This window comes from Triticum aestivum, chromosome 2A (assembly GCF_018294505.1).
Source record: "Triticum aestivum cultivar Chinese Spring chromosome 2A, IWGSC CS RefSeq v2.1, whole genome shotgun sequence".
NCBI classification, from domain to species: domain Eukaryota; kingdom Viridiplantae; phylum Streptophyta; class Magnoliopsida; order Poales; family Poaceae; genus Triticum; species Triticum aestivum.
In genome coordinates, this window is record NC_057797.1 from 562494097 (window position 1) to 562519036 (window position 24940).

Here is a 24940-nt window from a genome sequence, read left to right on the forward strand (position 1 = left end):
TAAGAGCGAGTTCACCTTATCTTCGATAGCCTTGGCTCGAGCACTTGTCATTGGTCCAAGTAGTGTCGTGGGAGATGTAGGTAGGTCCATGGGGATGACCTTGGGATGCTCTGCATCATAACCTCAACCTCGGCCTTCTTCTCCTTGATCGTCGTCCTCCTTTCCTCGGTCTCCCTTCCTTTGTCGTTTCTTTGGCCATGGAGTTCTTACTTTCTTCTGTCATCTCCTTCCTTGTTGCCATGATGTTGTCCAATGATTCTTTCACGTTATTGTCTCCTCCCTACTTCTTCTTCTCTTTGTCGTTCTTTCTTCCATTGAGCCTCTTCTTAGGAGCAATCGAGTAGGGGTCAGGCCGTCTTTTTCCATCCTCTCTACTTGATGCATCATCATCGGTGTCAACTTGTGTTGCGTCTTAAACTAAGCTCTTGGGCTTCCTCTCAGGCATTTCATTGTACTCGGGGTTCTTCCACTTCTCATCATTTCCAATCTCCGCATAACAATAGTGCAAATTGAATGCATTGCCTTTCTTTGTGTGTGTGGTTTCGTGACCCTTAATCAATTCACTAGCAATGTTGAGCTACATACCACAAGTGTGGAATAAGTTGTCCATCAATCTATACAAGATATGAAGAAATAACTGACGAATGCAAACAAAAAAATCACCTTATCATCGACATTTGTACCACTTGGTTCATATGGTCAAGTTTTGCCAAACAAGGTTGCCACATTTGACACTCCGACGATGTAGTTTGACATTAATGTCGGAGCAAAACTTGTGATTAATAGATGTCGTTAGTGTTGTGTGCCTTTAAGTACTCATACATACGGTTCCAATAAGTTTACATTGGTAGCTCAACACCAATGACCGGATCAAGATCAATTTTCTTCCATGCTTGACACAACATCTTGTCTTCTTTGATAGTGTAGTTTGCACTTATCCCCTTTGGGGTTGCATCAAGAAAGCCCTCCTCTTCCATGTCAAGAAGGTTCCCTTCTTGTGTTTCATATTCTTGAGAGGGAATTTATCGACAAAATCTTGAGATGCAATACAAGTGTATTGCAAAAAAGTTCATCAAATATCCTCAAGCTCCATGATGCATACACACCTATTGCCTCAGTGCACATAAACATGGGTGACTCTGCTATGTTCTGGACTGATGCTTGGCATATTGGTGGATCTTCTAGACCTTTATGTTGGAGACTGCCAAGGTTATTCTCCTTTGTTAACAATGACAAGGTTTCAGTGCATGAATTCCTCATATCACATGATATCTTTTTAATGCTTTTCTTGCCATTGTCTCATGAGGCTGCTCAGGAGTTGCAGGTGCTAGAGGATTGGATAATGGCTTTGGAAAGGAACACTAACATACCGGATGTCTGGGTCTGGCCGGGAAAATCTGGTGCATTCTCAGCCAAGAGTTTCTACACCTTAATGCACTCACATTTGCCTACAATTCAACCATGTAAATGGTTGTGGAAAAGCAGATGCACATTGAAGATCAAAGTCTTTGGTTGGTTACTTTTCTTTGACAGGCTTAACACCAAGGACCTCCTGATCCGCGGGCACTGGAGATCCCCTTTGGATGATAATCTTTGTGTTATATGTCAGGAATTCTCATATGAGGATAGGCTGCATTTGTTCTTCAACTGCAATTTCAGTCGGAGGGTCTGGAACTATCTTTCTATCGATTGGTCAAGAGGGCCGGAAATGTTGCAATCTATCCAACATGCTAGATCAAGTTTCAGACATACTTTCTTCTTTGAAGTTATGTTGACAGCTGCCTAGAACATTTGGATCCTCAGGAATGGAAGAACTTTTAGAGGGGAGAGAGCTACTTTTGCTGCTTGGAGGTCTAACTTTGTACATGATCTCACACTTCTATCTCATAGGCTTAAGGAGGATAGTAGCATCAAGCTTAAAGCTTGGATAAACTCTTTAGTCTAATTAGTCCAGGTAGGTTGATGTACTCTAGTTCTTTAGTTTTCTAGTCTAGTTTCTTAGCTCTTGTATATATTCCTTATGTACTTTTGTACAGTTATTTCTTTTTAATAAAGGGCTGTGGGGCTTTGCCTCACAGTAAATATTCAAAAAAATTGAAGAAAATACACACATGTTACATTACCATTGTATACACAATGTAAAATGCCATGACAAAGAATAAAAAAGCAGAGAAAGGATCTTTTTACCTCCTGATCATTTCACCGAACACGTTGGGGACGCTGGCGGCGGCAGGAGACGTCGCCCATACTCGTGCGGTAGAGGGAAGGACGGGTAAGAGGCCCTAGGTGGTGCTGAGGGAGCCACTGCCCCATGGAAGGGACCAATGGCGTCGAGGCAACCTTCTTCTTCGTGCAGGCAACATCCATGGTCAATGGACCCCGCAACGGCCTTCTTCAACTGCAGGGGAGCCTTGGCGGCGACTGTGTGGTCCATACGCGCATCCCTATGGACTGCAGTTCATGGTGTCACAAGCCCTTGGTGGCGGACGACCTTCGGCTTGGTGCCACCACATGCGGAAACCACTAGAGGGAGGGCTACAGGTCCGACGGGGAGGCCGCCAGCATCGGGGTCGCATCGAACGTGCCTTCCATGTCAAATCTATGGTCGGCAACGGTCGCGGGTGGAAGGCGATTCGACGGTGGGAAGTTTCAGCGGGCGGTCTGGTTTTGCGATAGCAACTAGAGGTGACGCTTATTGCAAAAGTTTGAGCATGATGTTAAAAATTTAGGCACCATATAGATGTAGGGTATCTACTGGAGACGTTTTTCTTGCCCAAAGTGACCCAAATGACAGCTTTTGGGGCATTGTTGCTATTTTTGCTCATCTGTTGGAGATGCTCTAAGATCAAAACATGTCCATGCCTACTTTTTTTAAAAATAATTTTGGAAACTTTATTCATTAGAAATAACCAATACATCATTTGTGAGGATCGTTACAATTTCATTTAAAGATTCATCAAACCTAGCTAGCTCGTGAACCACTTTATTTGCTTCTCTATTACAATGTTCGAACCTAGTAATAATGAAATCACACACATAATGAAAACAAATCATTGAAGATTGCCGCCCCCGCATCCGTCGGCCGTCCTCCATCCTTCATGATCCCAATCACCTCCAGATTATCCGAATTAATAATAAGACGAATACATCCCGGCCACTGCGCCAGTGATAAGCTGAATTTGGGAGCCAAGGCTTCAGCCATCACAAGATATCCGCGCAGTAGTCTATCTTCCCATTCCCCTCAGCGATAAATCTACCTTTGTCGCATGTAAGGACTACCCCCATTATACCCCTAAGCAAGTCATGGTGAAGCATCAACACATTAAGTTTCACAAAGCCCATTGGAGGGCAAGCCCCCCACCCCCTCTTCATAGTGGCCTTTGGAGATGAGGTGGTAACGAAGTTTGCCATAAGGGCTAGTATCCCCACACAGATCTGATACACGTTATGAGTTATCTCATTATGCACCAATTTTCGTATTTCCCATCATAGATACCAGGCTAAGATAGCAATCATTTCACACACATTGTCCTGTAATTCACAATTCTTGGTCTGGTAGAAGAGGTAAACACTCCAACACCACCTCTCTAGCAAGATCAACCTCACGGGCTTTATCAATAATGACATCCATCCCCAGCCTTTTCCAAACCACCTTTGCTTTATTACAGAGAAATATCATGTGCTTTGTATCTTCTGAACCAGCAGAGTAAGTAGGACAAATGGGCAAAATTTTCATGTCTGTTTGCGAGCGTAACACGACATGGAAGTGTGCCATGTAGCGTAGATAAATATCTTGACCTTTGTCGAACAAGATAATTTCCATACCTTGCTTCAAATAGGGTTAATTGTGGTTCGTCCCATCCCATTGAAATGTCTTTGTTTACTTCCATACCGATTGTCTCATTCCACAAAACAAGCAGTCCGAACCGAAAACATATCATTTTTCGTGTAACTCCAAGCAACGAAATCTGGTTTCGGAGTGCCTTCCATACTAATGTCTGTGCCTACTGGTTTCTCTCCGTCCCCTTGGATTTGTAACCTCTAGCATTTTTACATTTTTTTGTAGTCTCTAGCATTGTTAACTTTAGCGACAACGGTCGTAGCCTCACACGTTAAATATTACTATGGACGACAGGGGCTCCAAGAGTGGAGGACAAGCCGTGGGCTGGCGTGACAGCTCGCTGAACATATAAATCCGAAAGAACTGATAGGCAGGACCAAGGCCTCCACCTCGCCTTTAAATCGCTATTGCCACTGCCTGCAAATTCTGTGCCCCGCCAAGGGCATTTTAGTCTTTTCACCTTTAGGTATAAAACGCAGCCCACCCGTCGAGAAATCCTAGCCGCGGCCTCCACCCGCACTCGAGCCTCCGCCCGCACTCTCTGCTCTCTTCCCCGATCCCCTCCCATGAACCCTAGCATCCTGGTGCAGCCACCCCTTCCTTCCCCCGTCCATCCCCACCCCTCCCCCGCGCCGCGAGCCCTTCCCTCCTCTTCGTCGCCACTGCTGTCTCTCCTCTTCCTCCCCGCTCTAGCCCCTCCAGGTCGTCGCTCGCGGTGGTTCCAGATCCTGCGCTGGTCGTCCCCATGGGTGAGGAGGGGAGGTTGGGTCTTCAAGGTGGAGGTGGAGGGGAGACCGGCAGCGTGGGGAGGAGCAGTGAGCCAGGAGCCAGGGAGAGGCCAACGTCGGGGACAAGAAGCAGCGGGGCCAGCGGTCCGTCGCGGTGGTTTGGAGGGAGAGGGAGAGGGAGGAGGTCGGCCACGAGAGAAGGAGCAGGCCGGCCCTGCTTCGTCATGGAGGATGTCCAGCTGCTCGTCGTCCTCCGCCTCTTCTCCAAGCGTCCATCCTATCACAACTCAGCTTCAGGTACACAATCATTCTTCTCTTCCTGATTTTTCTCTCTCCATTTCTTCCAATCCCCTGTTTTTGTTTCTCTGTGCCTGCAAAGTGTTTGATGAAAATCCAATAAGGCTGGCAGGGCAGTATTAATCTATGTAAGTCATCTGATTTCTTTTTTCTATTATTTAGTTCCAGTAGAAAATAACAAGTTGAGTAGACCGACTAGCTTTTTGCAATTTAGGTATTGAATAAGATCATCATGACTGCTTTTTCTTTCATGCCATAGTTCAGGTTTATTGTTCTTAGTTTTTCTGTAGTGGTTAATTTGATTGTTATGGATTGAAATCTAGAGCTACCTTATAATACTGTTTGAAAATAGCTTTGGCTCTTCACACATGGGAGTAATAGGACAGTTTGCGTTCCTAATTTTCTTTTCTCTGTATATGTACATAGTTTTCAGATTCTATTTGTTTGCTACTGAAGCTTATGTTTTTCTTTTTCAGAATTGGGTGCGTATGAACAATGCAATGGAGGTTATGTTAATTCCTAGAGTCTTATATGTTCTTTTGTCTCCTGGTGATTACTTCGAATGGCTATGTGAGGTAATAGAGCTAATACCTTTTGTTTCTTCATCACTATAAACCGTGTCTGATTTCAAAACTGAGAGCCATAAAATATATGCATTAATCTCTCTTGGTATTTTCCCATACGACCAACATTAATCTATGTTGATGTGTTCTATGCCAATTCATTGCCGATTGAGTGCCAACATTAATCGTATATAAAATTTAGTTCTAACTTGCAAAAATGTTCTGATTACTGTGTGTGTGTGTGCGCGCGCGTGTGGCTGCACATCTGTGCCGTTCCAGCTGCTCTGTTCTTACTTTGAACACCAAGTTCAGCAGTGGATCACGTGGAAAAAAACCCGCTTCAAATAAAGAAATACTCTTCTGAAACTATGCTCCTCTTAGGACAGATACACCTCCTGTGCATATGGTTGCAGGTTGTATCCATGCCAAGATAGCACCTTGTATGCATAAGATGGACCATATTTTGAATATACGAAAAATAAATTTATTTAGTTTTTTTGCTGTCAGAATAAGAGCATGAAACCAACTTCCATCAAACACATATCTGCAGCATTATACTATGTACAGGGTGCAGATATATATATTTGTTGACCAAGCAATTCCCTTCTTCTGAGTAAACGACCAATATATGATTACCAATCACCCAATTTCCTCCCTATTTTTTATTGCAACATAATATATTGTATTCTCTGTTTTCTAATCTTAGTGTAATCTGATGTGCGAACAGAGATGCCTTTATTGACAAAAAAGCAGACAGTGTAAGTGAAGAACACCTAAAACAGATGGAAAATGCAATTACAGACACACCGTCGTTCTATTTTTCTACAGGAACACAGGTTGCAATTCCAGTTTCATCAACGGACTCGCTCGCTGCTCTAGAAGGTGCTTGGGCTTGTTTCTCTGACCGATTTATTGGGACATCTCACATGGATCTTCACTGCCTCATATACCTATTTTTTATTCTCTCGTCAATTCCACACGTCTGCTCGTCCATTGCACGGTACTAGATGGTCCCTCTTAAGTTAATTCGAGGTACATCCCATCAGGACTATTATTTGATTTGTTGGATTAATTTATTTCAGATAGCTTACTCCAGGTTGAATCTCTTTGTCATTGAAACTTCATTGAGAAGACAGACAACAATAAACTTTGCAAATGCGACCCTAGCTGTTCCAATATATTGCCATATTATGGTTTTGTTTTATTTTTTATTGTTTCCTATTGTTTGCTTTGTTTGAACTGCATTTTATAGCCAGTTTATTTTTGTTGCTTTTATTTTGTTTGGGTGGGTTCTAAACCATTAAAGCAGAAAACATACTGTTTATAAGAAGTACATAGTATTGTAGATTTATGTTCACCCATTATGCAGAACGTTGACCTGGAGTCCTCCTTTTACATATTTGGTCTTCTTGGAATCAAGCAAAAATTACTAAGAAGCACATAACTGATTATTTCTTCTGCTTAGCCTCATTTCTGTTATGCACACAGGTGGGTAAGGTTTGAATCTCTATAAGACTCACAGTCAGGTGCCACTGGAGGCATATTATTAAGTGCGTGTCTATTGTTATGAGTTTCAGTTTTCGACTCTATGCAATTCTTGGTGCAAGGGGCCCCGCTTCCTTGTTGTGACGTTGCAGCCTTACTGGCCCTTCTGCAGGTATGCTAGCTCCTTCTCTCCTCTTCTTTCATACTGATGCAATTCTCTCATACTGATGGAAAAGGAGAGGTGCAAATCTGAAGATTATCCAATGAGGTATAATAATTGTTAAATTTGCCTATTTTGGCCCATTCTCTACAATTGAAATGCACAATTCTTATGCTAATGAGATAGGTCTTGCAAAACAGGTATGTACAAGCGCCTCTGGCAAACCCTCGAGAAAGAAAGCGAAGGATAAATGGAGGCCAAGGATGGTTGCCATTTTTTGTATATTGTGATGGCTTCAACCCTGAAACAAGAATATAAGGGATCCTGAGAACACTCAGCTTGCGCCATGGTTAGCCAAATATTTTCAAAGTACTGCAGATCCCCTGTGTTTGCTAAACAAACTAGATAGTTTGTGTATGCGAGCAATTTATTCCTTTCAACTGCCATTATGTGTGCACAATTTCATCTTCAGTTCCGAAGTACATCTCTTCCATTCTACTTCAAGTTAGGTGTATCTCAGTAGGTATCAGGAGGATAGAATAACCAATACCCTTACTGGTCATTTAATTATGTGCACTATGGATGATCACAAATTATTATGGGTTCTATACACCGAATAATGCTTTCACTTTTCTGTTTAATGTAAAAAAATAGTTTTTCTGTTGTTATTGCTTGATGTTCTGCAAGGTTCGGGTTCCTCTTAATTTTCTGGCACTATTGGTTTTGCTTGACAGTTATTTTGGTGCTTTACATCTAAGTTTAAATGTAGGCAGTCTGACTATTACAACAAGACAGAAGAGAGCCGGAGAACACTTAGCTTGCACTGTGGGTTGCCAAATATTTTTCAATATACTATGGACCCCCTGTGTTTGCTCGAGTGTATTGTAAACCAAAATCATGAGAGCTCCACACATAAATTTTGCCCAGACTTACTATGTTCCTTCAAGTGTAAGCATTTGAAATTCTTGATGCATTTGAGACGGTGGAAACGAGAGAAGCTGGGAGCGTAGCACTGACCGTGACTGTGATTGCTAGAGGTAATATGTTAGGAGTTTCTCATGTTTATTCGCCACTTTTTAGTTTTCTAAATCTTTTTTTGTGCTGTCGGAGAGCTATTGTGTGTCAGACTGTTGTCATTAACATGGGACAAGCCTATTATTTATTATGTTTGGGTCTAAAGTTCTATAAACAGATCGGATCGACGGGTGGTCAGATCATTTGGTACAACAGAATCAGTGAGCAATGAACATTCAGTCCTGATAAAGTCTGGGTCGTAGTAGCCTTGCCACGACATGAGCTGCGATGATACCAAATTCCTCTTAATCAAAGCACCACTTTGAAGTCAATGAACTAGGCACAGTACATCCCTGTGTTGCGGTCTCTGATGCAAGATGAACCATAGATTGTAGCCAAGGCATCAACCATGTCTACTGTGTTTGCTTTTCTCTGATACAATTTCACATTTGATTCGATGGTTTTACATCATGGTGCAGGCGTCCTTCACAAATCATTACCATGTTTATCGACAATTTGTTATTTGCGTTATTTGTCTGAACCGGTAAAAAGCTAGAAATATCTTTCCATTACCATAAATGCATCCTCCCTTTTTATGTACTGGAGTTTTCTTTAGGCCATTGTACAAAATAGGCGCCAATGCAGTTATGGACAGTACACTCACAATGATGATTCTATCTTCTTTAATATCTACTTGACGATTTTGAAAGTTCAATTATATATGTTCTGTGCACTGATTTTTGTAGACTGTTTAAATATATACCAGAACGCAACTTCTAGAATTCGAAGTTAATTGTATTTGCTCTGTTTTGGCAGCTCTAAGAGATAGATGGAGGTCTCAACTGGCTGGGAAGATTTGACAAGAGATGTGGAGATGGGGCACGGGGAGGGGAGGGCGAGTCGGCCTGGAGGCCCCGGTTGTGGCTTCGACTAGGCAGGCCTGGGACTCGCGGTGGCGGGCGGCCTCGCGCTGGAGCTGGTCCTGGCGGGCGGCCTCGGCCTCGTCCACACGGACTTCTCCTGGTTGTCGAACCGGTTGAGGTTGGAGCTCTTCTTCTCCGTATCAGTGTCACCGTCATTTTTTCTTTTGCATGCGTCGCTTCGGCAGGCTTTGCTTTCCGTGTCCTCCTGCTCTCCAATTTTCTTGTTCTCACTTCTCTTTATCTTGTTTATCAGGATAAAATGTAAGATATTTCTGTTTGGAAAGGTAAGATATTTCTTGCTCGTCTACTGTTTGATAAAATGTCTCTGAGCTGAAATGTTTGTTCGTTGCTTCTTTCTCTTCCTGTCCAGGTTTCCTGACGTCCGGACCGGTCATACTTTTGCAAGGTTAGATGTGTTCTTATTGATGCACTTTATTGCTTCTTGCTACATGCTCTGTTTGCTTTGTTTCATGGCCTACCACTTGTTCTTGTCTGGTGAGATTATGGTGCACCTTGTCTTTTTCTAATGTTGTCAGCCTTTGTCTCCTTATTAGCCTGTTAAATTATGTATATGGGTTCACGTGTAAGCAAGGTGAGTGGGTTATGCAGGCTACTGTGTAAAATGTGCATGCATAACCGCCTGTAAAGGGGTCCAGTATATCATACAAAGAGCAACAGCAAATGCTTATTATGTTCCATTAAAGCAGATTAGAAGATTGTTTAGTTTGGGTAATTTTATTAATTGCTTTTTTTCTCCTAACTGACCGAACTGGCTTTATCCAAAAAGAAAACGAGCAGGCTTGATTAGCTTAGAGAAGAGAATTTTTTAAAACGCTGTGGTTATAGAGTTGTGCTCGGCTTGCTTCTTTTGGTCATTCTTGATATAAGCAATTGGGTAGCGTTGCTGTTTACTCATATAAGGAATGGATTACTGGGAATGAGTTTATCAGAGCCTACTAGAATGCACGCCCTCTGTCCCTGTTTTTGCCTCTGTAACTTGAGAATTGTACACTTGTCAGGACCCCGACTCGATGTCACATCGATCTAGCTGGTAACACCTCATATCACTTTGCGGCCTCACGCATGGTATCCTTACGGGTGTCGTCTTACCTTTTCCCGGGACCGTTTGCGTCTTTTGGCTCACGTATATGATAGTGTCGCTAGCATCCATATGATAAAGAGCCCGGGCTGACATGACTAGTCGTAAACCCAAAGTGGCACAGACTTACAGGGACAGGCATCCATGACCCAGCTTCGAACGTGTCGGTCATCAGCAAGTGGGTCCGGGCTGTAGCACTGGGCTAGCAGGACTCCGGTAAACCGGGCTGTAGCGGGCTAACAGGACTCCGGTACTCAAAGCGTGACATTTCCCCGAAGGGACAGACACAGGAACGAAGAAGGACACATGCCGGCCAGCCTAAGTGTTCCAGAGCAGTAGCAAGCTACCATGGCTCAGCGGTAACACTAGGAGACATTTCCCGGTAAGAGAGGCTACTAAAGATAAACAACTAGATAGTCAGATCCCACACATACCAAGCATTTCAATCATACACACAATATGCTTGATATGTGCAAATACAACGAAGCATCACAACATGACTCTATGACACAAGTACTTTATTTAAGGCTCAGGGAGCCATACATAACATACACCAAGGTACGGGTCTCACGACCCAACATACAAGTCATACAGTCATACAAACCAGCAGCGGAAGTAGCTTGTTTGAGTACAGACAACTAGCAAATAAAAGAGGCTTGGAAAGCCTAGCTATACTACGTGGTCCATCACAAGCTCAGGGTCACCACCTGGGTCTTTAGCCTACTCGCTGATGTCAACGTCTACATAGAACCCATCAAAAGGGGTTGCAGCGTCTTCTGTAAAAAGGTAGATTATAGCAACATGAGTACAAAGGTACTCAGCAAGACTTACATCAGATCCTACATACATGCATATTATCAAGAAGGGTTGGTGGAGTTATTGCAGCAAGCCAGCTTTGACTCTTGGCTAGGCTAACCTACGATACTCCAACTTGAAATGGTTTTGCGCACACGAGTCCACTACTCACCACTTCAATACACTACCGAGGATCCACCTCCGTCTTCCTACAGAAGAGCCATCCTCGGCACTCACACTTATCTTGAGGCTTTTAGTAGTTTCCATTTACTTGTCTATGAACTGTATAGGCAACCAAGTAGTCCTTTACCGCGGACGCGGCTATTCGAATAGATCATGTTAACCCTGCAGGGGTGTACTTCTTCATACACGCTCTCACCACTTACCGTCGTTTACACGACATGTACTCGGCAACCTTCAAGCGGAAGCCCAACGTGGGTGTCGGCCACGACCTACCTAATCACCTAAGCCTCCAGTCCAGATTTATCGCCTATTCAGGTTCCATCCGCAGGGAGTCCGGCCGAGGTTTCCCATACGGCCCCGAACGATGTGAACAGGGTTCCCGAGATACCTAACGGGTATTCGGTACACCCGGCCACGTACCTACCGCATCACAGCCCACCCCTACGGTCAGCGCTGTCCACGGCCTCCAGTAGGCTACAAACACCAAAAACTATTTGCAACTCCTGGACGGAGAACTAGGGTGAATAAGAAGCCGAGAGGGTCCATTGGTTTCGGGCCCAATGCATGGTAGTAGCTGATTCTTAAATCACACATATAGATCTCAGTGCTTAAGGTCGGCTTCAATGAAACAACCCACCATGTACTCCTACATGGCCTCTCATCGATACCTTTACCAAATCGTGTTCACCACACCACTCTCATTACCGATATAATCATTTCACTCTAGCCCATCACCCAGATGAACCAGACCTGACACGACTCTAAGCATAGCAGGCATAGCAAGGTAGGAACAACACATACATATGGCTCAATCAACTCCTACACATGCTAGTGGGTTTCATCTAGTTACTGTGGCAATGACAGGTCATGCAGAGGAAATGGGTTCAACTACCGTAGCACACAGCAGTTTGAATCGCGTTGTCTTAATGCAGTAAAAGAGAGCAGGAGGGAGAACATGGGATTGTATCGATATGATCAAATGGTTAGTTGCTTGCCTGATGGTTCGATGCACTGATATGGTTCTTCGTTAGGGTAATCACGGTACTCCTCGGGGGCAGAACCTGTCGCAAAGGACACCGATACACAACCATCACCAAACAATGTGCAACAATATGATGCATGCATGAAACATAGCAATATGAGTGTGTTGGGCTAATGCAACTAAAAACCAGAGGGGTTTGAACAAATTTGAATCAAGGATTCAAATTTCAAATTCAAATATGGTCTTTTAAAGTGCTTTTCCTTGTTCTGCTTAAAACATCAATTTAACTTGTTTGATCATGCATGAAAATAGTACAGATGGATAGATTGGATTTTTCTGATCATTTTTCATATATAATTTGTCCAATTTGGAGTTACAGAATAAAAGTTATGAATTTTTGAAGTTTAAATAATATTCTGGAATTTCCTGATTTAATTTAAATCCAGAAATTATAATTATTGCGCCAGCATGACGTCAGCATGACGTCAATGGTCAACTGCGGCTGGCTGAAGTCAAACCTGACGTGTGGGGGCCACACGTCAGTGACAGGGGGGGTTTAACAGGTTTAAATTAATCCTAATTAGGGATTAGTGGCGCTGGGGCCCACTGTCAGTGTCAGGGGGGGTTGACTAACGGTAATTAGTACTAACTAACTACCTGTCCGACAGGGCCCACGCGTCAGTGACCCTGGGGGGGTCAAACCTCAGGTCGGACAGGTCAAACCCGCCGGCGGTTAGTCGCCGGCGAGGTCCGCGGCATGCAGGGGCCTCGGGTTTCCTCTGTGGTGCTCCAAACGGCGTGCGGCTAGGTGCGTTGGATAGCTAGCTCGACGGCGCGTCGGACGGTGGCCGTGGCTGGCCCTGGGGTGGCCGGAGTCGACGGCGGCGAGCTCGGCTGCGGCTGCCGGAGTTCGGGTGCGGTCGGAATCGACGTTGCAGGGGGCTTGGGGAGGCGTTAGTGCGCGCTGCGTGCTCCTGGTGAGGTGGGGAGCACGATAGTGCGCTCGGTTGGGTGCTACGGTGACCGTGGCCACGACGGCGACATCGCCGGCGGCGTGGAGCTCTCGGCCAAGGTGGGGTTAGGGCCTAGAGGTCGAAAGAGACCAGGGGAGAAGGGGGAAACGATCCGGGGGCTCACCGCGGAGCTGCAGGGATGGTTAGCGGGCTCGGGGACGCGCTGGTGACGGCGAATTCGACGGCGACGACGGTCGGAGCCCGAGGAGGGGAACGGCGACGTGGCGGCGATGCAGGGCTTCTGGAGGACCGTGGAGCGGTGGGGAGGAAGAGGGGGTCGTGGCGGAGCTTCTGAGCTAGTCAGGGGAGCGAGGGGTGGCCGGAGATGGCTGCTATGGCGAACGGCGGCGACGGTGGTGTTCGGCCGTGTGAGAGAGAGAGCGAGAGAGAGGAAGGAAGAGCCGGGAGAGAGTGAGAGAGAGCAGGGGGGATCGGGGCGGCCTGCGGGAGTCGTCCACGCGGCCAGGAGCTCGTCGGCAAGCAGGAGGTGGCCGCGCGGCCGTGCGCGCGCGAGCACGCAGCAGCTTCGGGGTGAGGGGAGGAAGACGACGGAGGGCTGCAGTGGTGGGCTGGGCCGGCTGCTGGCTGGGCCGGCCAGCTGGCTGGGCCGCACAGTGGAGGAGCCCAGGTAAGTTTTCCCCTTTTCTTCTGTTTCTGTTTTATTTAATATATATCTGCAACTTAGTTGAATTTAATAAAATACCTAGGCAACTTCAAAAATCACCAAACTATTCCTGGCCCATAGTTGGATTATTTCCAACATGAAACATTTTAGTTTGGAGATATTTGAGCATTTAAATATTTTATATTATTTTAAATGCCCAAATTCAAATTTTTATGATTTAATTCAAAAACCCTAGGATGGCCTAGGAAAATGTGCACCATTTTTGGCAGAGGTTCTGAACCAAGACAAAAATGATGGGCATTTTAGAAGGGCATTTCAGGTTCATTGAAAAATTATTTTAGTAACCCTAGTTGGTTTCAGAGGGGACTGGGGGTTCTGTCATCCCCATTTCAAGTTTCTGATGAAAGAGTAAACATGATGCACCACTCTAATGCATGACTAGCTAGGGTGTGACAACTCACCCCCACTCAAAAGAATCTCGTCCCGAGATTTGGGTTCCTCCAGGAAGAAGGCGGGATATTCAAGTCAAAGACGATCCTCCCTTTCCCAAGTTGCTTCATCCTCAGAATGGTGCGACCATTGTACTTTGAGAAACTTGATATTATGACGTCGGGTGGTACGTTCGGCCTGATCGAGGATACGAACGGGGTATTCTCGATATGTAAGATTATCTTGGAGATCAAGCGTTTCGTGGTCCACTCCACGGATAGGATCCGAGAAGCAACGCCTGAGTTGAGAAACGTGGAAGACATCGTGAACTCTGGAGAGGTGCGGAGGTAGTTCCAACTAGTAGGCAACTTCTCCTCGTTTGGCGAGAATGCGAAAAGGTCCAATGTAACGAGGAGCCAATTTGCCTTTGACACCGAAACGATGGGTTCCCTTCAGAGGGGTGACCCGAAGATAAGCCTTCTCGTCAACCTCGAAAGTCATAGCCTTATGTTTTCGGTCATATTGACTCTTTTGACGAGATTGGGCTGTTTTCAACTTTTCACGAACGATACGAACTTGTTCTTCTGCTTCCTGAATCATATCCGGGCCAAAGAATTGTCTTTCCCCGGTCTCTGACCAGTTAAGGGGTGTTCGACATCGTCGTCCATAGAGAACTTCAAAAGGGGCTTTACCCAAGCTAGATTGATAGCTGTTGTTGTAAGCGAATTCGGCAAATGGAAGGCACTTCTCCCAGTCCATCCCGAACGAGATAACAGAGGCTCGAAGCATGTCTTCTAGAATTTGGTTGACGCGTTCCACTTGACCACTTGACTGAGGGTGGAAAGCGGTGCTAAAGGAGAGACGAGTTCCCATAGCATTTTGGAAACTTTCCCAAAATCGAGAGGTGAAAAGACTTCCTCGATCCGAGTTAATTTCCAAAGGAATACCATGGAGAGACACTATTCGGGAGATGTACAAATCTGCCAGCTGACTAGCGGTTATACTCTCACGAACAGGTAAGAAATGGGCTACTTTGGAAAGACGATCGACCACGACGAAAATAGCATTATTCCCTCTCTTGGTCCTGGGAAAACCGGTAATGAAATCCATACCAATTTTATCCCATTTCCATTCAGGAATAGCTAAGGGTTGAAGGGTGCCAGCAGGCCGTTGGTGCTCTGCTTTTACACGACGACAGACGTCGCAATTTGCAATATACTGAGCAATTTCTCTCTTCATCCTAGTCCACCAGAACCTCTGGCGTAGGTCCTGATACATTTTAGTGCTACTGGGATGAATAGTGAGAGGAGATTCATGAGCTTCCTTAAGGATCAAACGCCTCAGGTTTCGCACTTTGGGAACCACTAATCGATTCCCGAAGTATACGACCCCTTGATCATTAATAGAGAAGCAATTCGCAACTCCTTTCTGAATGTTCCTCTTGATGCGGGAGATTCCCGGATCTACCTTCTGTGCTTTGATAATTTGATCCGTAAGGGTAGGTTTTGCCACCAAGGTGGAAAGAAAACCTTGAGGTACAATGTGAAGATTAAGTTTCCGAAATTCCTCATGGAGAAGCGGTTGACTTTGTTGTAACATCAGGTTGTTACAATAAGATTTACGACTTAGCGCATCAGCCATGACGTTGGCTTTCCCTGGGGTGTAGGTTATTCCTAAGTCGAAGTCTGTGATCAATTCAACCCAACGTCTCTGCTTGAGATTCAAATCCGGTTGGGTGAAAATATACTTCAGACTTTGGTGATCAGTGAATATTTCGCAACGATTACCGAGGAGGTAATGTCGCCAGGTCTTAAGTGCATAGACTACGACTGCAAGCTCTAGATCATGAGTAGGATAATTCTCCTCATGTGGGTGCAATTGCCGTGAAGCGTAAGCAATTATGTGTCGATCTTGCATAAGAATGCAACCTAGTCCTTGTCGCGAGGCGTCGCAGTAGATAACAAAGTCCTTGGAGAAGTCTGGCGGTACCAGTACGGGAGCAGAGGTCAGGCGTCTTTTCAGTTCCTGAAAGCTGTGCTCACATTGTGGAGTCCATTCGAACTTCTTATCTTTCTTGAGGAGTTCGGTTAGAGGTTTGGCAACTTTGGAGAAGTTCTCGACAAAGCGACGACAATAGCTCGCTAAGCCTAGAAAACTCCGAACTTGCTTGACCGATTCAGGTGGAGTCCAATTAAGGACGGCTTGAACTCGTTCAGGGTTAACAGCAATACCTTTACCAGATATTACATGACCCAGATAGGTCACTTCTGACAACCAGAATTCACATTTAGAAAATTTGGCATAAAGGCGATGCTCTCGAAGTTTCTTCAACACTAGCCTTAAATGTTCGGCATGTTCTTCCTCGTTCTTGGAGTAGATGAGTATATCATCGAGATAGACTACGACGAATTTATCCAAATACTCCATGAAGATTGAGTTCATTAACCGAGAAAAGGTGGCTGGAGCGTTGGTTAAACCGAAGGACATGACGGTGGACTCGTATTGGCCATAACGAGTAACAAAGGCCGTTTTAGGAATGTCCCCGTTTCTGATTTTGATTTGATGGTAGCCCAACCTCAAATCCATCTTGGAGAAGACTGAGGATCCAGCAAGCTGATCATACAGGTCGTTGATCCTGGGAAGCGGATATTTGTTCTTGATTGTGACCAAATTGACAGGTCGGTAATCTACAACCATCCGGTCCGTACCATCCTTCTTCTTAACGAACAGGACGGGGCATGCCCATGGAGATGAACTAGGGCGGATGAAACCCTTTTTCAAGGATTCATCGAGTTGTTTCTTAAGCTCGGCTAGTTCTAGTGGTGCCATCTTATAAGGTCTTCTAGCAATCGGAACAGTTCCGGGGATGAGGTCGATTACGAACTCAACATCCCTGTCAGGTGGAACACCTGGCAATTCCTCTGGAAAGACATCCGGGAAGTCACGGACTACCGGAATGTCCTCAAGGTCTGGCAAAGGGCTGGCGTTAAGAGAATATAATTGTCGCTTGGCTATTCGGGTCAAGACATTGACTATCTTCCCCGAAGGATGGGTGAGTTGAACAGTCTTAGAGAAGCAATCAATTTTGGCTTGATGAGCTGACATCCAGTCCATACCCAAAATGATATTAATATCTGAAGATTTAAGGGCTATCAAAGATGCAAGGAAAACAAGTCTGTCGACTTGGATTTCATTTCCATAACTTACCCTAGAGGTCTGCCATCTAGAACCAGGAGTAGAAATTTCCATAGTGGATGGCATGTCACAGAATGCGACGTTATGCAAGCGAGCATAGTTTTCAGATATAAAAGAATGAGAGGCTCCTGTATCGAAAAGAACAGATGCCGGGTGGCAATTAACAAAAAGCGTACCGAGAACGACGTTGGGATCCTCTTGAGCTTCTTCGGCAGAGATACAGTTGACATGGCCACGTGTAGCGGTGACTGGCTTGGCGTGGAATATTTTTCCTGTCGGCTTGCCACGGCCAACAGCTTTAGCAGACTGGTTGGGGTTGGTCTGGGGACACTCACGCATATAGTGGCCAGATTCCCCACATTTGAAACAAGTCACGGAACTGGTACGTGGAGGAGCATTATTGGTTGGACCCCCATAGGGCTTGGTTGGAGCAGACTGTTGAACAGGGCGAGGCGCCTGGAAAGATGGCCTCGGTGTGAACCTGGGTGGCAGGGCGGTGTTGGGCACCCACACGCGGCGCTTCTGAGGACCAGCACCGGATGAGGAACCCATGTCACGGCCATGCTTGCGTGTTGCGTCATAGTCAGTCTGACCAGTTTCAGCACTGATGGCTTTATTGACAAGTTTCGAAAAAGATGTGCACTCATGCAGACGGAGGTCGCGGCGAAGCTCAGGACTAAGTCCCTTACGGAACCTTGCTTGCTTCTTGGCGTCAGTAGACACTTCCTCAGTTGCATATCGGGCGAGATTACCAAACTCCCTGCTATAGACATCCACAGAAAGTCGGCCTTGGGTGAAATTGCAGAATTCCTCACGTTTACGGTCCATGAGACCCTCCGGAATGTGATGTTCACGGAAAGCCTCGCTGAATTCAGCCCAAGTAGTGACATGGCCCGTTGGGCGCATAGCTCCATAACTCTCCCACCATAGACTGGCGGGGCCTTCAAGATGATATGCAGCAAAGGTGACCTTGTCAGCCTCCGCTACCAGCGCGGAATGCAGTTTGTGAGAGATACTGCGAAGCCAGTCATCAGCGTCGAGAGGCTCGACGGAGTGGTGGAACGTGGGTGGATGCAATTTGATAAAAATCACTGAGTGACACCACGTTAGCCCTCTGATGGTGTGCTGTATTCTGTTCAATACGCTCCAACAAACGGTTGGTCTCCCGCTTGTTTCTCTCAGCTTCCATCATAACCTCGGCTAGTGAAGGAGGATGAGGCAGATTTTCATTCCTGCCCTCACTGCCTTCGGCCTGCTCTTGAGAAGCAGGGTTAGCGCGCGTGTTGACCATCCTAGGTAACAAGACAATGATTTAGTCAGAACGATAAAATTCCGACATAGGATACAGAATGTAAGGAATAATTCGGAATGCAAGATGATCATCCGTATGACATGGTAAATACAGAAACTGCTTCTTTATTCCATCGTCATACACACCATACAGGGTTTAGTACAAGACCAAACAAAGTACTATTATGGTGAAAAAGGATTACATCTCATCGGAGGCATTCCAAGCTCCTATACATTATTTTTCTACACCTCCGGAAGGAGTACAAACTAGGTCATATCCCACGAGTCACGCGGGACGATAGAAGACACAGCTAGTGCGAACTAGTGATACTTCCACTAGCTCAGACCGATCCGTAGTAGTCCTCGTAGAAGTCACCTCCATAGCCTGGAAGCTCAACATGATCATCCGGAAACAGACGGTCTCGCGGAGCTTGTGGACCATAGGGGCTAGGATGAGGCCTTGGACCAACAGACGGTGGCCTGCGGGGACCGCGAGGTGGGGTGATGCCTCCTACATCACGCCAAACCATCACGTCCGGCAGAGCAGATCTCACAGGATAGAGATCGCGCATATCTGAATATCCAGCTTGCACCGCCGGTGCGAACCGAGTCAAAGTAGCCCAGTGGTCAGCACGGGTATTGAAGAGCTCTAACCTTAAGGCCCGATTTTCACGGTCCTTATCCTCGAGCATCTCAGCAGTGGTGCGAGTCCGTGAATCCTCCTGAGTGGGGTCAGCATAGATAGCCTGGAGATATCCTTGTGCTCCCGGAAGTGATCCTGGCATATACCGGAAATCAGAGTCCCGAAATAAACCAGATCTGACTCGCATAATGGTCATCATAGAGTAGGCGGCATCCTGCACAGCCATCTCAATAGTAACCCCGAGCCCATAGGAGCAGTGAAGAGGCTCGGTGGATCCAGGATAAGATGGAAATATCCTGACAGTGCAGAGATACTGGCTTTGATTAAAGTCTCGGAATTGCTCTTCGACCGTGTACTCAGGATACCAGCGGTATCCAGCCTCAGTCATTACCCTGACCAACTTGGCAGTATGGCCGGGTACATCTAGGCATCGAGTCAGGCGAACCACTTGATTGAGGTCGCGAGTGGCCATCTGAAAGCATAATCATAATGCAAAGGCATTAGAATTTCTAGCAAAATTTCGGCAGCATAACAGCTGTAAATGCTCAAAGAGGATTTTGAGTCATTTGACAAAGGATTTCGTACATACTCAACATCATCATATCAAAGTTCTGAAACCATTCTGGCAACATAATGTGGTAGTAGAACTGAACTAGGCTTGTAACCATCAAACTTATAAGGTACTACTGATTAGTAACACGTGATCCTGATAGAGAGAATAGATCCTAATTCCTTATCCCCCGGTGGAAGAATGGACTGACTCAGATCAGAAAGTCATAAGGTATAAGGAGTAAAAAGAGCCTTACGTTCCAACCCACAAACAATTCCCCTACATATAACTAAAGAATTTCTAGACTCAACATCGACCAGTTTGGCTTGGAGAACCTACAGGCAGTCCGGCTCTGATACCAACGCTGTCAGGACCCCGACTCGATGTCACATCGATCTAGCCGGTAACACTTCATATCACTTTGCGGCCTCACGCACGGTATTCCCACGGGTGTCGCCTTACCTTTGCCCGGGACCGTTTGCGCCTTTTGGCTCACGTATATGATAGTGTCGCTAGCATCCATATGATAAAGAGCCCAGGCTGACATGACTAGTTGTAAACCCAAAGTGGCACAGACTTACAGGGACAGGCATCCATGACCCAGCTTCGAACGTGTCGGTCATCAGCAAGTGGGTCCGGGCTGTAGCACTGGGCTAGCAGGACTCCGGTAAACCGGGCTGTAGCGGGCTAACAGGACTCCGGTACTCAAAGCGTGACATTTCCCCGAAGGGACAGACACAGGAACGAAGAAGGACACATGCCGGCCAGCCTAAGTGTTCCAGAGCAGTAGCAAGCTACCATGGCTCAGTGAAACACTAGGAGACATTTCCCGGTAAGAGAGGCTACTAAAGATAAACAACTAGATGGTCAGATCCCACACATACCAAGCATTTCAATAACATACACACAATATGCTCGATATGTGCAAATACAACATGGCATCACAACATGACTCTACGACTCAAGTACTTTATTCATTAGGCTCCGAGGAGCGAGATATTACAAACATGGGTCTCATGACCCAACACTCAGAGCATACAAGTCAAAGCACAAGCGGAAGCTATCATGTCTGAGTACAGACATCTATAAATGAAAAAGGCTGAGAAGCCTGACTATCTATCAGATCCTGCCGGGGCACAAGATCGTAGCTGAGGTATCAAGCTAAACGTCGAAGTCCACGTGAAACTACTAGCGAGACCGAAGTCTCTCTGCAAAAACATAAAATAGGCAAACGTGAGTACAAATGTACCCAGCAAGACTTACATCAGACCTATCTACATATGCATCATTATCAACAAAGGGGTGGTGGGGTTTAACTGCAGCAAGCCAGCTTTGACTCGGTGGCTATCCTGAACTACGACTGCGAGTAACTTTTTGAGGTGGCGCACACGAGTCCACATATTCACCATATCAATACACCACTATGGATCCGCTCACGTCTCCCTACGAGAACGCCATCCATAGCACTCACGCTTATCTTGCGTATTTTAGAGTATCCACTTTCACTTGTCTATGAACTGATATAAGCAACCCAGAAGTCCTTTTCCGCGGACACGGCTATTCGAATAGATCATATTAACCCTGCAGGGGTGTACTTCTTCACACACGCTCTCACCACTTACCGCCGTTTACACGACATGTACTCGGCAACCTTCAAGCGGAAGCCCAACGTGGGTGTCGGCCACGACCTACCTAATCACCTAAGCCTCCAGTCCAGGTTTATCGCCTATTCAGGTTCCATCCGCAGGGAGTCCGGCCGAGGTTTCCCATACGGCCCCGAACGATGTGAACAGGGTTCCCGAGATACCTAACGGGTATTCGGTACACCCGGCCATGTACCTACCGCATCACAGCCCACCCCTACGGTCAGCGCTGTCCACGGCCTCCAGTAGGCTACAAACACCAGAAACTACTTGCAACTCCTGGACGGAGAACTAGGGTGAATAAGAAGTCGAGAGGGTCCATTGGTTTCGGGCCCAATGCATGGTAGTAGCTGATTCTTAAATCACACATACAGATCTCAGTGCTTAAGGTCGGCTTCAATGAAACAACCCACCATGTAATCCTACATGGCCTCTCATCGATACCTTTACCAAATCGTGTTCACCACACCACTCTCATTACCGACATAATCATTTCACTCTAGCCCATCACCCAGATGAACCAGACCTGACACGACTCTAAGCATAGCAGGCATAGCAAGGTAGGAACAACACATACATATGGCTCAATCAACTCCTACACATGCTAGTGGGTTTCATCTAGTTACTGTGGCAATGACAGGTCATGCAGAGGAAATGGGTTCAACTACCGTAGCACACAGCAGTTTGAATCGCGTTGTCTTAATGCAGTAAAAGAGAGCAGGAGGGAGAACATGGGATTGTATCGATATGATCAAATGGTTAGTTGCTTGCCTGATGGTTCGATGCACTGATATGGTTCTTCGTTAGGGTAATCACGGTACTCCTCGGGGGCAGAACCTGTCGCAAAGGACACCGATACACAACCATCACCAAACAATGTGCAACAATATGATGCATGCATGAAACATGGCAATATGAGTGTGTTGGGCTAATGCAACTAAAAACCAGAGGGGTTTGAACAAATTTGAATCAAGGATTCAAATTTCAAATTCAAATATGGTCTTTTAAAGTGCTTTTCCTTGTTCTGCTTAAAACATCAATTTAACTTGTTTGATCATGCATGAAAATAGTACAGATGGATAGATTGGATTTTTCTGATCATTTTTCATATATAATTTGTCCAATTTGGAGTTACAGAATAAAAGTTATGAATTTTTGAAGTTTAAATAATATTCTGGAATTTCCTGATTTAATTTAAATTCAGAAATTATAATTATTGCGCCAGCATGACGTCAGCATGACGTCAGTGGTCAACTGCGGCTGGCTGAAGTCAAACCTGACGTGTGGGGGCCACACGTCAGTGACAGGGGGGTTTAACAGGTTTAAATTAATCCTAATTAGGAATTAGTGGCGCTGGGGCCCACTGTCAGTGTCAGGGGGGGTTGACTAACGGTAATTAGTACTAACTAACTACCTGTCCGACAGGGCCCACGCGTCAGTGACCCTGGGGGGGTCAAACCTCAGGTCGGACAGGTCAAACCCGCCGGCGGTTAGTCGCCGGCGAGGTCCGCGGCGTGCAGGGGCCTCGGGTTTCCTCTGTGGTGCTCCAAACGGCGTGCGGCTAGGTGCGTTGGATAGCTAGCTCGACGGCGCGTCGGACGGTGGCCGTGGCTGGCCCTGGGGTGGCCGGAGTCGACGGCGGCGAGCTCGGCTGCGGCTGCCGGAGTTCGGGTGCGGTCGGAATCGACGTTGCAGGGGGCTTGGGGAGGCGTTAGTGCGCGCTGCGTGCTCCTGGTGTGGTGGGGAGCACGATGGTGCGCTCGGTTGGGTGCTACGGTGACCGTGGCCACGACAGCGACATCGCCGGCGGCGTGGAGCTCTCGGCCAAGGTGGGGTTAGGGCCTAGAGGTCGAAAGAGACCAGGGGAGAAGGGGGAAACGATCCGGGGGCTCACCGCGGAGCTGCAGGGATGGTTAGCGGGCTCGGGGACGCGCTGGTGACGGTGAATTCGACGGCGACGACGGTCGGAGCCCGAGGAGGGGAACGGCGACGTGGCGGCGATGCAGGGCTTCTGGAGGACCGTGGAGCGGTGGGGAGGAAGAGGGGGTCGTGGCGGAGCTTCTGAGCTAGTCAGGGGAGCGAGGGGTGGCCGGAGATGGCTGCTATGGCGAACGGCGGCGACGGTGGTGTTCGGCCGTGTGAGAGAGAGAGCGAGAGAGAGGAAGGAAGAGCCGGGAGAGAGTGAGAGAGAGCAGGGGGGATCGGGACGGCCTGCGGGAGTCGTCCACGCGGCCAGGAGCTCGTCGGCAAGCAGGAGGTGGCCGCGCGGCCGTGCGCGCGCGAGCACGCAGCAGCTTCGGGGCGAGGGGAGGAAGACGACGGAGGGCTGCAGTGGTGGGCTGGGCCGGCTGCTGGCTGGGCCGGCCAGCTGGCTGGGCCGCACAGTGGAGGAGCCCAGGTAAGTTTTCCCCTTTTCTTCTGTTTCTGTTTTATTTAATATATATCTGCAACTTAGTTGAATTTAATAAAATACCTAGGCAACTTCAAAAATCACCAAACTATTCCTGGCCCATAGTTGGATTATTTCCAACATGAAACATTTTAGTTTGGAGATATTTGAGCATTTAAATATTTTATATTATTTTAAATGCCCAAATTCAAATATTTATGATTTAATTCAAAAACCCTAGGATGGCCTAGGAAAATGTGCACCATTTTTGGCAGAGGTTCTGAACCAAGATAAAAATGATGGGCATTTTAGAAGGGCATTTCAGGTTCATTGAAAAATTATTTTAGTAACCCTAGTTGGTTTCAGAGGGGACTGGGGGTTCTGTCATCCCCATTTCAAGTTTCTGATGAAAGAGTAAACATGATGCAACACTCTAATGCATGACTAACTAGGGTGTGACAACACTTTGGTATATAAAGTTAGTTGCTGAGTTTACATGCAGTTATGAAAGTTAGAGCACATACATGCTTGATTTTACTTCCTTTAATACAGGGCATTCTATAATTACTAAGAACTGATTTGTTGAAGTGTGCCTCCCTAATTTGTCCAGATACATGCGAGGATTGCTGTGTCCAACCTGCACAAGAATGCCAAGAAATCCTCGGAGACGTAAGCCACGACGCATGTTTCTGCCATGATTTCCTTCGGTTGGATTTCGTGGATTTAGGTGTTCAAAATTTTTGGGCTGTGGATGCGGGATTAAGGACATGTACTTGCACTACAACGAGAGATCTGGGTTGCTTCTTTGTGGCTTCCAAACTTGAAATGTTTGTTTGGAAGTTAGTTTAGTTTTCTGTTATGGATTCACAGCTTATCACATGTACCATCCTCTTAGACCTTTAGATTTTCAAAGAAAGTAAATGAAGATATCATGGTATGGTCTCAATAGTACAACTTAAAGCTTTTCATGCTTTATATTTTCTCTGAAATTTACTCTTGAAGAATCATGTATCTATGTTAGATCCGGTGAGAAAAGGCGGCTTCCAAGCAGAGGATGCGGGAGTGTTGGCCACATTTGGTTTTCGACTTGGGT

The 24940-nt window shown here is 46.3% G+C and overlaps 1 protein-coding gene across 36 annotated transcripts; it reads left to right on the forward strand.

The window, feature by feature from the left end:
- Window positions 1–4353: 4353 nt before the first annotated feature.
- Window positions 4354–24784, forward strand: LOC123189425 (uncharacterized). Of its 36 annotated transcripts, none has more exons than XR_006495836.1 (12): window positions 4354–4866; window positions 5343–5441; window positions 6258–6461; window positions 6799–6917; window positions 7007–7086; window positions 7170–7182; window positions 7261–7423; window positions 7844–8111; window positions 8905–9129; window positions 9265–9295; window positions 9382–9417; window positions 24458–24784. XR_006495836.1 is itself a non-coding variant. In XM_044601839.1 (3 exons), the coding sequence occupies exons 1-3, from the start codon at window positions 4408–4410 to the stop codon at window positions 6169–6171; spliced, it is 573 nt and encodes a 190-aa protein (XP_044457774.1). In that variant the 5' UTR covers window positions 4354–4407; the 3' UTR covers window positions 6172–6790. The 36 variants fall into 36 exon arrangements, 2 of the variants coding, with proteins under 2 accessions (XP_044457774.1, XP_044457773.1); XR_006495832.1 differs by having other exon boundaries at window positions 7275–7423; XR_006495846.1 differs by lacking the exon at window positions 6799–6917 and having other exon boundaries at window positions 6258–6311; window positions 6437–6461.
- Window positions 24785–24940: the final 156 nt, after the last annotated feature.

Coding starts and splice junctions, on each gene's coding strand:
- LOC123189425 (XM_044601838.1), top strand. CDS start 4,408: ATGAACCCTAGCATCCTGGTGCAGCCACCCCTTCCTTCCCCCGTCCAT. Junction 4,867..5,342: donor CTATCACAACTCAGCTTCAG/GTACACAATCAT, acceptor TTTCTTTTTCAG/AATTGGGTGCGTATGAACAA. Junction 5,442..6,257: donor ACTTCGAATGGCTATGTGAG/GTAATAGAGCTA, acceptor ATTTTTCTACAG/GAACACAGGTTGCAATTCCA.